The sequence below is a fragment of the Penicillium subrubescens genome (genome assembly GCF_028828155.1).
Source record: "Penicillium subrubescens strain IBT 31985 chromosome Unknown utg000005l_segment0_segment0, whole genome shotgun sequence".
Lineage (NCBI taxonomy): Eukaryota > Fungi > Ascomycota > Eurotiomycetes > Eurotiales > Aspergillaceae > Penicillium > Penicillium subrubescens.
The window spans coordinates 1,838,807-1,853,163 of record NW_026643155.1 but is presented as its reverse complement, the minus strand read 5'-3'; the positions used below and the strand labels follow the sequence as shown (position 1 = coordinate 1,853,163).

Here is a 14,357-nt window from a genome sequence, read left to right as displayed (position 1 = left end):
TGTCATCCTGTTGGAGGTGAATTTCATGAATTCTTTACCATGAGAAGTCCGCAGATAGATCTACCATTGAAAATCGCCCGTCCATTCCATATCCTTGAACAGCCAATCACCCATGCCCTGGTATTGATTATGGAAGAACTCGTCCGGCATACCCTGTGTCATATCCCCCATCACGAATCCCATATGAGGGTCCAAAATCGTGGTCAGTGGCCGATAGTCCTCCGTAGATGGCACGGCATCCACAGGGCGGGATTCGGGGAATTCCTCAAGGGAAACATCTGCGGTCTCGATAATCGGCTCAGTCTCCAGTGGGGTTTGTAATGTAGCGGGATTTTTAGAAAGCATAAAGAACTTCCATGCCCAGGATAGATCCGGTCCGAAGTGTTCAAAGAATGGCCGGTGCTCTCGTGGAAGCGTCGGCAGATTTGTCGTGTCTGACTTTGTCGTCCGTTGCTTCCTTTCGGCGATGCTTCTCAAAGCCCTGAGACTCCCTTTGGCGGATGACCAACGTTTGGCAAGAACCTCTAGAGACAGGTAAATCGTCTCAAGACTCGTAGCCCCCTTGTCCCATAACGCTGGTATATTCCGACATGAGAGCAGCCCGATGCCAGCAGCTAGCAAGTGGAACGTGAATATTGGTCCCAAGAACTGGATCTCATCTCGGGCCAGGAAGTCTTCAAACATGCCTGCTACAAAGGACGAGGCAAGTACCACTGCCGGAGATGGTGAGTTTCCCGGACTAGGACGGCACATGATGGCGAGGCAGATGAAGTATGGGATGTGAAGCTGGCGCGCTTCAAAAGTATACGGAGCTAGATTGTTCAACGTAAGTTCCCATTCTGATGAAGACGTGGAACGATTGAAAAGTCGTAGTGAAGCGGGAAGATCTCGCGTCCACCTGTAAAGGCGGTTCTCAATGCTCTGTCGCATGTGTCGTGTGAAGCTCTTCCGCCGGTAACACTGTGTGAGATGACCAAGAATAGAGCCAATTTCAACGTAGGCGATGAAGAGACTTCCGTTTGAGCTGGCATCATCAAAGTCTTCCAGACACGGAGGAGCTAACTCGCAATCTTCTATGTTGACTGCAAGTGGACGCCCTTGTCCTGCAGAAATCAAGCAGTCCCTGGCCTAACAATGATCAAATCAGATACCAGACACCACCTCACAAAGTGCTACTAGGAACAACTGACAAATAAAGTCCACCACAGCCTCCGCCTAAGGCCAGCTTCTCTCTTGTTTGTGGGCTCCTTATGTAGACCGATTTGATGAGCTAGTCCAACACCAACATATCGCCAGAAGCCGCTGGTGTTTGTGGAGACGTGCTCAGGGCCTTCCGGATTATACCAATGCAAGATACACACAGCTGCGACGACAGTCACTGGATTCTTCTCATAGCCTGACCAAAACAAGGCTTTTGCTCGGCGATAGAATTGATGAGTTGATGCATATGCAGTGACGGCTGGTGCAGAAGTAACCCGGCTTGCTGCGACGAATATCGATTGCAGGAGAAGAATTGAGGGCTTCTGGGAGCCATTTTCTTCTAGCCAGCTGCGTTCAACGATAGGCATCCAGGGTGAACAGCGTTCCATGAAGGTATTGATGAGGCCATCGCGAATTGCGCGCGGCGGGAGCTCAAATGCGCCTTGTAGCCGGAGCAATTGAATATCATCATCGGAGGGGCCATCGGCATCTCCTATGGGATATGACCTGGCTTGATCTTCGTTGATAACCACTGTATCGTCGAAATACCTTGACCTGGCCATAAAGCTCAAACTTGAAGCTGACGAATATGGGTTGGATGCACGAGGCGAGTCGGTTAATCTCGACCTATCCTCGGTAGCCGAGACGTTCGGTGCACCTAATTCATCCTCGGAGCGTTCAACCGAAGGTCTATTAGCACTTATCGAGGCTGGTAAGCCCATGGACTGTGCTTCATTCCAAGACAAGCGGTGTCGCTGTTGTCTTTCGTCATCAATTTCAGTCTCGAGTTCACCGTCACTGGTTTGCTGACGTTTCCGCTTGCGCTCTCTCTGGCTGTTCATGGGTTATTTATCTGAATCTTCTCAATGTCAATATGTGTTTATGCTCACCAGCAGGGCCATTGGTGTCGTAGGCAATTCAAACAAGAATTAGTGGAGCCTTCAAAGATGCATCGAACCTGTAATGATCAGCTCGTCTCTCGGTTAATCCGGGGCAGCTCTGATCTAACCTTCTTTTTGTTACACGCGACACACGCCTTCGGTGCACGTAATGATGGCGGACTAAACTCTCTCATCGTAGTGACCTTGTCTCGCAGCTTTATTCCGTATAAGTCTGCACATTCAAGTTGGCATCGAACGGGCCAAGAAAGCGTGGGTCTGTTCTTCCCCGCATTTCCTGGTCCGAGGCAAGTCGGCAACAAGAAATCGTTGGTGAATTGTGGGGTATCTATTGAGGTATCTTCACTATGTAACGCAGAATTTTGGAATGTACAACATCATGCCCAGCCAGCCAGGGTCCAGCTAGATCGATCACCGGCTCTCAAGCCCGATCGGCGATCTGGGACTGAGGGTTCCGAGTCGCGAGTCGCACCAGCAAGCCCATGCTGCAGAAACTTCTCTCGCTCGATCTCGACCATCCCACGTAACTTCAAGCTAGTTACTAGACTAGCTCCAGCCCATGCGCCAAGAGATTCAACTTCTCGTAGGACTCCTTGTATGGGAACAGGTATGTCTTTATTCTGTCGGTGCAGCTTTTGTTCCACAAAATCAATCTCTGGCACTTCCTGAGACGGATCGGTCTTCTCGTCTTTGGCAGGAGTCTCTCCATTTTCGCTAGTGGGCTTCGGCTTCTGCCCATTAGTCTGAGACGAGATCCGCAGGTCCTCCATTCGTTGGCGTTGTCGTTCGACGGCTTTGCCTCGAATCGAACTCCACCCATATCGTTCTATCAGAGAAGACACTTCTTGAAGGATCCTCTGTCGTAATCCAGGAATTCGAGCTCCACCACCCACAAACACAATGCGCGACATGCACGTCCCGCGTGCATCGGGCGGGAGAGCCAGGAGAGTATTGTAAACGAGCTGCGGTATCGACTTCTCCTCGTCATCCAGTTCGCTTTCTGGGGTTCCTGTTGCAAGGAGGACTGTTTCAACGGGCTCTGCCAGGCGGGGAGAATGGCACGTCAACAAAGTCTTGTGCTGGGTTGGTGGGAGAAGGTATCAGGACGGTGTGGGCTGGCAATTCCAATTCCCGTTGTTCTCCATCATTTGCGCGCGGCTTGCACCAAGCGAATCGAGTAATGATCTCTTCGCAATATGCAAACCCAACTGAGATTCCGTCGTCTTTGGCCTCCGTCTCGTGATCCTCGCCAGACGCCAGACGAGAAAGAAGCCGCCCCAGTTCTTGTTGGGTGGACTTCATTGCCCTTGTACTCCGCTTTGTGGTGATTTCTCTGTACTCGTAAAGACCGGTCGCCGTAGTTTCCGCCCATCCAATGTCCACCACTAAAGCAGAGCGTAATCCCGCAGCGGTTGCCGACATGGTGGCACTTGGAAGGAGAGTGATGCTAGGAAACCTCCAGCGGCTGAATAATGTAGAAAGCAACGACGAGAGCAATGGATGCGGCATGAGAGAGGGAAGGGTCAGGACCAGGCGAGACGAGCCGGCGTCCGTCAAGAGGTACTGGTTGTATGTTTCGCGGAAGAGGCGCTCGATCTTGTCCTCCAGCAAGCCCAAATCAACCTTGCGAAGGTCGGGCTGCCACAATTCATAGTCTCGTACCCAGTCCTCCGCATTGACTGGCTTTGGCAATGGTCCATTGCCTGCAGCACCCTGAATCCAGCCGCGATAGTCCCCCACTCTCCTTGATTCCTCAGGACCGAATCCCACCACACAGAAAGGTGTACCATTGCCTTCAAATCCCGCCCGTAGCCATCGTGCGCCTAGCTCAAAGATAATTGCATCATCCTCGTTTCGAAACGTTGACCCCGGTGACGTCGTACTGGCGAAGGAGGTATTGCCTGAGCGCGAAGGTTGCTGGGGCGTATGAGGTGAGGTTGGCCGGGCTGTCTGTGTATGACGCAGATTCGAAGGGGTTGACATCTTGGGTTGCTTTGGTCACTGGGTGGTGGTGCGCTTATAGCTCTGTTCGCGAGCTCGTATGTTTGTTTAAGAGCTGCCGTGCCCCTCGGAGGTTCAGAATTCCGCAACACAAAGAAGTCGCATTCGCGGCGCGCCGACCGTAACTAAAACGCCATACAAATCGCTTCGAATTGTCAGACTCAGTCGTCTCTAAGTAAGGGGCAGCACTGACAGCAATTGTGGGGAGGGAGTGGTTGATTGGCAAACGGGGTCGCGGAGCTGTACGCGCTGGTGGGAAGCAACGGATCTTCATCGGGCCGTGGTTTATTTACTCGTCAACATTCTACCTCTCCTTCTGCAACCACCTCACCACTTGCCCTGCATGGCCGCATCCCTCGCTTTCTGAAGCCACTGACTTGTTGAACCCTGAGACCAGCCTAATGGGTATCCCAGGGTATGTATTCCCCGTCATTTCCTTGATTTGTTGCATGATCGAAGCTGTGGGTGCAAGCATGAAAACACCCGCCTAGCAACGGCCTCTAATCGAACGTATGCGGGCGCATTTACTGCCTTGAACAACCTCAACTGATTCGAAACAGGCTCATCAACGCCATAGGCATAGGAGAGCGGGTCTCTCTGGCTAAAGTGGCCGGGTTGCACCTAGAACGAACTGCGAGGCCCATCCGAATCGCCGTTGATATCTCCATTTGGCTTTTCCAGGTCCAGGCGTCGCGCGGAGGCAAGAACCCGGAATTACGCACGCTTTACTACCGACTACTCAAACTTCTCGCTTTACCTGTCCATCCACTGTTCGTTTACGATGGCCGTCATAAACCCCCGTTCAAGCGAGGCAAAGCGGTATCGCGCAACTCTGGCAATTTACCGGTCATCCAACGTTCGAAGGATCTTATTGAGCGGTTTCGGTTTCCATGGCATGAAGCGCCCGGGGAGGCTGAGGCTGAGTGCGCGCGGCTACAACAGGCTGGCATTGTCGATGCAGTGATAAGCAACGACGTTGACACCCTGATGTTCGGATCAACATTCACAATGATGAATTTCTCGAATGAGAGCGGCAGCGGGGCATCGGGAGCAACACATGTCACTTGCTATCACTTAGGTAGTCAGGGACATGTATCAAATGTTTCCTTGGACAGGGCGGGAATGATTCTCTTCGCTATGCTCAGCGGAGGAGATTATCTTCCGTCGGGGGTCGAAAAGTGCGGTCCTGGTACCGCTGCAGAGATTGCAAAGGCTAAATTTGGCGAGGATCTCCTTGAGATAATTGCCTCACATCCGCCAGACCTTGACTCACAACTCTCCGAATGGCGAGAACGACTGCAATACGAGTTGGACTCGAATGAAAGCGGCTACTTTGCGAACAAACATCCAGCAGTCCGGATTCCAGAAAGCTTCCCAGACCCAACGATTCTTGAGTACTATGCTGAGCCGAAGGTTTCTACGGATGAGGAAATGGCTGTCCTCAGACACCGGCTTAAGCATGCTTGGGATCGCGAAATTGACCCGCTGGCCATTCGAAGCTTCGCTGCGGATAACTTGGATTGGAAATATCGCTCGGGTGCTCGAAAAGTGATCAAGAACCTGGCAGAGCCTTTAGTCTCATACAGGCTTCGCCGCCAAAGACCAGTGTCGGGCGCCTCCAGTGGCTCGCTTGCTCCTAATTGCGATGCGCCATGGCTCCAAAAGGTCTATAAGTGCCGCGCGAGCTTTGGCACAGATGGCATGACCGAGCTTCAAATCGATATGCTTCCGATTGATGTCGTTGGCATTGACCTCATGGCCGAAGAACCAAATCCTCCATTGCCGACCAAGGAGACGGAGCCTTTACAGGACACAACTCAGCTTGGGGGTGAAGAAGATGATGCAGAGCTTTCTGCCGATGACCCTCAACCAACAACACCTTCAAAGATTCGCGTGGCAAAACGCTATGATATTTATGACGTTCAAAAGATCTGGGTCCTGGAGTCCGTCGCCAGGCTTGGCCTTCCCGCTGTTGTCAAGAAATGGAAGGATGAACAAGCTGAGAAGGCCAAGAAGGCTGCTGCCCCCAAGAAAGCGAGTACTCGACGAACGGCGCCCAAGAAAAAGGGGATCATCGACCCAGGAATGAAACGGGGGAGCATCTTGAAATATGGAACCCTCACGAAGGAGAAATCCGAGCTCTCTGCTTCTAACAAATCGTACTTACTGGAAAGTGCGTCAACAAAACGACAATCGGCCTTGCTTCGGACTTTGTTTTCTTCATCTCAGGTCTTAGATCTTGAGGATGATTCTTTCACGCCGAGTATGTACTCCCAACAACACACCTCGGATCACGCGTGTTATTCTTCACTCGAGGTGGACGAGTTGACCGAGACGTTCTCCTCGCTGACCACTAGATCACAATCATTAAGCGTGAAGCGCCATCCAGCAGCTGCCCGATTACGTACACGATCCCGAGCTCAAGCTGTGGCAGGTCCTGCGTTTGAGCTCGATGAGTCAATCCCAACATCTTTTGATCCCATCATTGTGCAGGAAGCATCGGTTTCACCACCAAGACATCTGCGCTCCTCAGTTTCGAAATCAAGAAAGTCGACAACTGAAGTTGAAGCCGCCAGAGAAGATCTCGGGGCTTCCGCACGCAAAACCAAGCAAACTTCTTCAAGTGGTTCCAACAAACCCGGTATGGCCCGACACGCGCTCAAGGACGCCTTCAATATCGACCTTTTGGAAGAATCTATTGGTTCACTATCAATTTCCGGGGAACATGATGACCAAAAACCTAATCCCCCTGCCCCCTCATTGCACCAACCTTTGTTATCAAAGCCGAAGGATGACACCTCCAGGCGCCCTTCGCAAATCAGGACTGTGGATATTGCTCGGCCATCAGGACAGGCTGTACCACAGAAGGACAAGCCAAGAGCCCAAAATGATTCCGCAATCGTGTCAAAACAGACACGTGATGAGCATGCAATCCAGTCAGAGACTCATCCTTCTCCCAGAAAGGCTTGCAGCCCCTCAAAGGCCCGTTCAAGGTCGAGCACAAAGAAAAAAGAGCAGACTTCGAGCCATGCTCGAACAACCGGTCATATTGTAAACATCACGGCAGTTGATGGATTCTGGTCAGTTGATTCGCCTTCTGAAACAGAGGCAGGTTTGGTCAAATCAGAGGCTGGTCAGATCAGTGTTACGAATGACGCCCGATCTGTAACGAATCATCGGAAGAAGCGTTTGGCTCGAGTGAGCATTGTGGACATGATTTGATATGACTAAGATACCCTTACTCCTTTATATTTGCTTGGTTTTTTTTTCCCCTGCAATACTTGGCGCTAAGGTGGGTAAATGGGGTAATGCATAGCGATGCGGAAGACGCAATATTCCCATGTTAGTTTCTTTTCGGTGTCCGTCGAAATTTAATTCTCCAAATCCAGAGATCATTATTCTACTTGTTCTCTGCATGGTTCATTCCAGCCTAAACAAGACTGTGTCGATCGAGATCTACGCATGCGGACTTTAGTGGCCCATCGGGCTAGCCATGCTGGACTACGCTCTGTCACAAGTTTAATCTGTTTGGAAGCTCTTATTATCAGATTCTCGACGATCTAGCGCTGGAGCTAGCACACGACATAGAGGCACTCTAGTTTTGTGCGGAGTATGGTTTCGTCCGAGACAAACAAGTGTACCAGATGATCAAGCCTTGATGCACGAATCCGTGTTCTTGGGTGGGTGCGACGGGAAGCTTGATGGGACATGATTCTTTGTCTGTGGAAATCGAGGGCCTTATGATTGTTGTCATAAGGTCTGACAAGCATTAAACCCCCTCAAAGTTGCAACCTATTCCACTTGTTTACAGCGAGATGAAAAGGTTGGTTCAAGTCACCGATACTTCGTGAACGCTAAACAACTCGTAAACGCCCTCGGCGGCCCGACTTGGATAGGACGAACCCTCACCATGAAAATTTCTCTGATGCATTTTGGAGCTTGCAAAAATGGAAGTCAACACTAAGTGTTTGTTTCTCAGGCTATATAACTCTCGGGCTGGCGGGTTCCACAAGATGCAATACATCATTCCGTTGCTTTTCTCCTTTCTCCTCTCATTTCTTATAGTACTCCTCGACCCAGGTCTTGATCTGTGCTACTTCAGCATCAATAATCTTCTGGACACCCTCGTTCGCAGCACCATTCTTCACAATCAGATCCGAACAGTGGAAACCTCCTGAAATAACATTAACCGGGGCGGAATCCCGAGACGCAAGTGGGCCTCCAGGCCGGAAAGAGGAGGAGACACCGGATGATCTCCAGGGATCAAATTGTCTGTATTCTCGTCAGCGTTGTTCGACATGCAGAACATGAAACCTAGTGTATTATGAACATACCCATTGGCCCAAATGAGTCGAGTGGTGTCGGTCAGAGACCAACCCTTGGTCCACGAGTTAACCTGAGCTTCAGTCTTGCCCTTTGCACTTCCAAAGGTGAAGCCATTTACTTCGGGGAAGTAAAGAGAGCATTGTCTCTGCCAGTATTCGGCGTTGACGGTGCGAGACACAAGACTGTCAACACCAGAGGGTGCGCCACTAAGAACGAAGAAAAAATATCAGTAAACATGATACAATCTCGGAGGAGAATGGCAGAATGGCATACTCTTGCCAGTAGAACAGAGGCTCATTGCAAAGGAACCACTGCCATTGTCGATCAACGGTGTTGTTCACAGAAACATCCGTGAAGATAGGGCTGGATGCATTGTATGTGTTGAAGCAAGCAGTGGTCGATGGATCAGACCAATAACCATAGTTCGCACATGCTATTACCACTGTAAGTAGTTGTAATGATTCCTTCAGAAGTTTCAACTCACATCCAGGGAAGTAAACCTTCTTGAACCATCTCGCGTAGCCTTGAAGCGCCTTTTGAAGGCCGACCCCGCCTGCCCCGGGAAGTTTGCTCGTCCCGTTCTCGACATTCTGATTCGAAGTCAGCATCAACAATTCACAAAGTAATAAGTATCAGACGACTTGATACTGATACACACCTCAACGTAGTCGCAGAACTTATAGAATCCTGAGTAGCCTGTGTAGAAGGTATTGGACTGCCATAGCCAGGGTCCATTCTCCAAGGCGCTTTAAAGAGACACAAGTCAGCTTATATGATAACTGCCGCTGAAAATTGTGTAAATACCTAGCAAAGTCATCGAAATGTTCAATATCACCGAGGCCAAACAGCTCCTTAAGTTGCTGGACCTGCTTCTTGGATCCAGATTTGTTGACCTTGTCAATGTAGTCGACAACCCTGCTGACATCCCGGCTGCAATTTTTGGGCATTCCTTCCTGGACAGGAGTAAAATATTGCCACTAGATCGCAATTAGTATTGATGAAACTCCCTCTCTGGCCCAAAAAGTGCTACTAACATAATCAGAAATGGCCTCGACGGGAGCGCTGGACGCATGATACGCCCAGAATGTTCCGGGTGAGGTAGACTCGGTCCAGGCTGCGAGAGCACCACTATAAGACCCTCCACTCAAGACCCATGGCTGTTATTTGCAAAATCAATCAGCCAAATGCTTTTGGTGGGGCGAGAAGAGAATTTCATACCGCATTTTGAGCATTGCTGCTGCTGTTAGTATCAAAAGGAAGCTTGACATTCTTTGCAAAGTATGTAAGGTCCGCAATCGAATTCTCCAAGGTCAGTTGTTGCAGATTTTCCGTCGTCAGCTCCAGATAAGGCGATGAGTCTCCCCAGTAACGGTCTATTGTCCAACATAAATCAGCCCTGTCATGGTTGATGGTGGAAAAGAAACTCACGCTCAATCATGACCACTGCACCCTTGACTTCCTGTGCATAGAGACCGGTGATAGTCCTGTTGGTTAGATATCCCGTATACTGATCCGCCGCTTCTTCTCCGGGTGTGAACAAGACCACCTAACAAATTCTAGGTCAACATACAGAGCAATATGACTATGCAGAAAGGAAATCTTACTGGTGAGCCCTCGCCATCCCACCAGGCCGAGTTCCACCAGTAGCGTTGGGGAAATGTCCCAAGGCTCGGGTTCTTATGATCAATTAGCTGCTGGAATGTTGACTGTCCAGAGCTTGCAGTTGAAGCAGCTGTTGAAGGAGGAGGGACAGGCTTTGGTGCAATGGCCGCCTGAGCGACCGAAGCACAAAGTGCAGGCAACGCTACGCGAATTGAGAAATGCATCGCCAATCGATAGGGTATGGTCTAGACCTTAGTAAATTTATACAGAGGCTTCATACCAGGGACATAGGCGGCCGCTTTATATGCTCGAAACAACCCCTGAGACACCACTGCACACGACGCTCATGGTAGTATTCTAGGTCCACAAAAGTTGGGACGCTCCAATAAATTGAGGAGCATCTTGTGCCGGCACATCACCGGAGCGGGGGTTGTGATGGTAACCTTTCGGGGTTGAAGTGAGTACTTACTATCACGCGATAGTTCTAGTGCGAAGCTAGCTGCATAACTTGCCGTCCACCTGAACAACGACGTGCGTGATCTTCTTCATCCGCTGATATGACTACGACAGGCTTTCCAGATGTTTTACATTGTGAGGTCTACTGAAGAAAAATCGAAAAAAGATCTCTTCAAACTCGTAATTCTTCCTTTGGTCATGAAACTTTGGGGTAGTACCATATCTTTCGGGAAAGCAGTGCTGTAGCTAGTTCATGATACCACCGTCGGGAGTCCGAGCCAGCGATTAGCCGAGAGACAAACTAAAACCGATCAAAGTTCAAATTTCAATGTCCGCCGATATGCACTAGTAATGGACAATATTCAGGCTTGAGAACCGGGCCGGTAGATAGGATCAATAAAGCTGCACTACTTAGATAGGAAGCACTGTAGGCTCCAGTCTAAATGTAGTTAACCAATTACCCCGCAAGACTCGGCCTGCATCGGATAAACGCAGATTGATATTAGCACTCTTCAGTGGACACTGATTTCTCTCATCCGATCTCTACTGTCGACTCTCTATTGTCGACTTCAATTACTGGCACTAATCATTGCGATCGATCTCTCTGTCGACTCTCTATTGTCGACTTCAATTACTGGCACTAATCATCGCGATCGATCTCTCTGTGACTAGACCTAGAGGAAACCTGCTGGTCCAGCTTGGTCATCAAATATTGCGAGATCAAGATGGACCTCCTTCGACTGAAGCTACCGACTTGGGTGTAATTTCTTTCTTATACTTAGCTCAGTGTTGATTCTATTATTTTCAGGTACTTACCCAAGTCAAAGGGTGTGGAGTAAACATGCCCAATCGTTCCAGTACAATCTTCTTCATCTTCCGGCTCTGCACACGGAGTACCATCGGATGGCTTCACAATAGCATCAGGAACGGAATAGACTAAACCATTTTCGAAATCAAGCTTAATAGTCGGAAAACATACCGACCAATCATACTCCTATTCATAATCTTGGCGCCAATTGAAGTTGGCCTGAAGAGGAAGTTCATATTGAAGGCGTTATCCTTGGCTTCAGTCTTTGCCCACTATATACTCATTTGTCAGCACAGGAAAACTTCCACCCGTTTCGATCGTACAGAAGCTTTGCTAGCACGTTTTTCAAACGCATCTATACGATACAAAAAAGGCAATTAAGCCAGCTAAACCCCAGGTCACTAGCCTTCTTGTGGCTTGAGAGGGGGCTAGTGCCCAAGCCATTGGTAAGGAAGGGCAAGTGTTGGGTGTTCAAACATAGTCATCCATTCTCCCCTCTACATCATTTTCTAGGGTACATATTATCACATGTGAGTGAACCTTGGTCATGCCCAGAACTGAGGCATCTTAAAATTACAATTCATTCTCCAGCCTATTCTGGCTGGCAACTTGGTCGCTAATCAGTGCTCGGTGATCACATTGCTATGGACTTAGCAGACAGCCGTTGTGGGTGGTCAATGCCATAGATACGTGGAAAAATAATGGAAAATTTTGGACATTCGCAGGAATTATGTTGATTCATATTGAATAACTTAACCTAGGCAGTCGCCCAGCAAGACACAAACAAACAAAATCAAAAACAGAGGTAGTAGAAAGGCGCTCACGATGTCCAACTAGCCTGCTCACTGAATGACAGTTTGAGCCAAACTGGCCAATTTAGCCAATTCAGCATTGGGAACAGGGCCGGTGTTGAAAGGTGCGAGATGAACGCTAGGTACGAAGAGCGAAGTCGCGGGGAATGTGTATTCCTCGAATGCCGGAAATGGAGGTAGCACACCATTAATCAAGGTTGGGCCGCCTGGCGATAGGTCCAATATCGTGGTCGCGGCAACCCCCGAAAGAACTGACAGCTTCACGATGACAGGCGTAGGCGGAGCAAGTATCGAGATCGGAACATATATATCAATCGCCTGTTGGCCTGCGAAGGGACCGGAAGTAAGCTTTTTGAGAGTCTCCAAATCGAGATCGGCTATGGCATCAGGATATTTGACGTAAACCTCCAACGAGGTTGCAGATACCTTGCGCATAGTACCTTGTAGCGGCTGAACCCGGCCTAATCCAAAGCCAGGGAATACGTCGAACTTCACGATTACTCTTAGAAAGCTCTGTGTTCCTTGTCTGGTTTAATACCCGGGCCGCCACTTTTCTGTAGTCCACGGGCAAAGGTAAGATCGGTTGGCTTTTGGCGTGCATCAATCTTGAGGAATCCTTCACAGGTTCGCATAGACGCCAAGTACTCCAGAGCTTTGATGAGCTTGCCTGAAACCGCGCGATGCTCCTCCACGGAGCTATTCTGAAGCAAGTTGCCGACACTGTCGAGCCGGACGTCTATCACATTGCTTGAAAGGGTATTGTCAAGACTCTTGGCCCATTCTCTATATGCCGCTGCATATCTCTCTGAATCATTGGGTTCGGAAGACAGTATCATATCTGTGCTGGAACTTCCACCATTCACTTTGGTGCTGAAGTTGCGAGATTTGCGATGACTGTCGTACTCGTTCGTGGATCTGACGCTTGCATCGGCTTTGGCACTGCCCACGAAGCTGAACTCTGCGCTGACGTAGCTCTGGAAATTTTCCTTGGAGGTAAATTTGCTCATATCCTCATCTACTCTCAGCCGATATCTAGCTCCGAAGGTGCACGCCTTGATGACATGGGTCCCCCATCTGCGGAAGAACTTCACATACTGACGATGAATGTCATCAGTTTCCTCTCATTCAGGCAATTTCTAGCGTCCTCCACCAGATCCGAGTTGATTCTCGAGTCAGTGAATTCATGACCCTTGAGCTCCAGGCTGAACGACGTATGAACCGAATCAATGAGGGCATAGTATTTACTATGGCTGAGGGTTGTGCTGTAACTGTACTGAGCAGACGCGCTGGCTGAGAAACCAGCGTAACTGCCACTGACTGAAGCACTGGTATCCAGTTGATGAGCCATCTGATCCCCACTTTCGACTTTCAGCGATTGGGTCTCTGTCTGGCGGCTCCCCATTATTGCTTGGACGTTCACAGGTAGTAGATAGGTTTTTTCGTCGGCAAAATTTCTCTATTGCATATCCTCTACCAGAGTAATCACAGTGCTTCTATCACATTTCGTGACATCCAGTTTGAAAGGATCATGTTCTATAGCAAGCGATGCTTAGTATCAGCTGGAACAATCACCAGGTAGGCATTGATATGAAGAAGTTGAAAAAAGGGCAAGAGAGGAGCATGATCTAAGGCACCATCCCAATTACTTACCTCCCGGGGGTAATGATATACTTTGACCAAGTAGGTAGACATCATTGAAGACAGGAGGACTTTTTGGAGCCATTGTGAATTGGATGTGATATTGATTCTGAATGACGATAAGAAGTGTCTGTAGATGAAATTCTAATGACAATTTCTATAGGGGCACCAGCAGTAAGTCTTATATCCTTTTTCATATGTCAAGTCCATCTTCTAAAGATGGCTGTGCGATGGGCTGGCTGAATTGCCCTCTCCGCTCAGTTTTCCTACGCCACTGAATGGTGATATTTAGCGATAATAGGCGATGATGCCAGTCCAACGAGATGAATCCGAAGGTCCGACTTGGGGATGTGAAAGCCCGCGAGATCAAGGCGGGGTTTCTCTAGCAGTAGCCAAAAACCTCCTCCATTCACGATTTTCAACATGTATACCCAATAGCATGCATGTTAGTCAATACTATCACAACCGACTCGGTTATGAATCCTGCAAGTGCTGCCGACTGGACCAAGCGAGATCACTTGACCTAAAGCGGGAGCTCCGAAGGCCTAGTCTCCTCAGAACATGGCTTTTCAAGCCGATGTGAGCATCGCCAAGCGGGCGCCCCTTAGTGAACGT

At 49.3% G+C, this 14,357-nt stretch overlaps 6 protein-coding genes across 6 annotated transcripts; 1 reads left to right on the top strand and 5 right to left on the bottom strand.

The window, feature by feature from the left end:
* Nucleotides 1–60: 60 nt before the first annotated feature.
* Nucleotides 61–2,042, bottom strand: N7473_007187 (fungal specific transcription factor domain-containing protein; the record flags this gene model as incomplete). Its single annotated transcript, XM_057153127.1, has 2 exons — nt 61–1,128; nt 1,191–2,042. The coding sequence occupies 2 exons, from the start codon at nt 2,040–2,042 to the stop codon at nt 61–63; spliced, it is 1,920 nt and encodes a 639-aa protein (XP_057007465.1).
* Nucleotides 2,043–2,476: 434 nt separating this feature from the next.
* Nucleotides 2,477–3,010, bottom strand: N7473_007186 (uncharacterized protein; the record flags this gene model as incomplete). The annotated part of the gene is made up of 1 exon (XM_057153126.1): nt 2,477–3,010. The coding sequence occupies one exon, from the start codon at nt 3,008–3,010 to the stop codon at nt 2,477–2,479; it is 534 nt and encodes a 177-aa protein (XP_057007464.1).
* Nucleotides 3,011–3,128: 118 nt separating this feature from the next.
* Nucleotides 3,129–4,082, bottom strand: N7473_007185 (putative actin-related protein RO7; the record flags this gene model as incomplete). Its single annotated transcript, XM_057153125.1, has 1 exon — nt 3,129–4,082. One exon carries the CDS (start codon nt 4,080–4,082, stop codon nt 3,129–3,131), a length of 954 nt encoding a protein of 317 aa, XP_057007463.1.
* Nucleotides 4,083–4,501: 419 nt separating this feature from the next.
* N7473_007184 (crossover junction endodeoxyribonuclease) lies at nt 4,502–7,322 on the top strand (the record flags this gene model as incomplete). The annotated part of the gene is made up of 2 exons (XM_057153124.1): nt 4,502–4,515; nt 4,661–7,322. The coding sequence occupies 2 exons, from the start codon at nt 4,502–4,504 to the stop codon at nt 7,320–7,322; spliced, it is 2,676 nt and encodes an 891-aa protein (XP_057007462.1).
* Nucleotides 7,323–7,931: 609 nt separating this feature from the next.
* Nucleotides 7,932–10,252, bottom strand: N7473_007183 (putative serine peptidase; the record flags this gene model as incomplete). Its single annotated transcript, XM_057153123.1, has 10 exons — nt 7,932–8,372; nt 8,435–8,632; nt 8,700–8,859; nt 8,911–9,016; nt 9,085–9,172; nt 9,231–9,403; nt 9,461–9,583; nt 9,645–9,799; nt 9,855–9,972; nt 10,031–10,252. 10 exons carry the CDS (start codon nt 10,250–10,252, stop codon nt 8,153–8,155), a joined length of 1,563 nt encoding a protein of 520 aa, XP_057007461.1. The 3' UTR covers nt 7,932–8,152.
* A 1,882-nt stretch (nt 10,253–12,134) lies between these two features.
* Nucleotides 12,135–13,506, bottom strand: N7473_007182 (uncharacterized protein; the record flags this gene model as incomplete). Its single annotated transcript, XM_057153122.1, has 3 exons — nt 12,135–12,565; nt 12,643–13,119; nt 13,200–13,506. The coding sequence occupies 3 exons, from the start codon at nt 13,504–13,506 to the stop codon at nt 12,135–12,137; spliced, it is 1,215 nt and encodes a 404-aa protein (XP_057007460.1).
* Nucleotides 13,507–14,357: the final 851 nt, after the last annotated feature.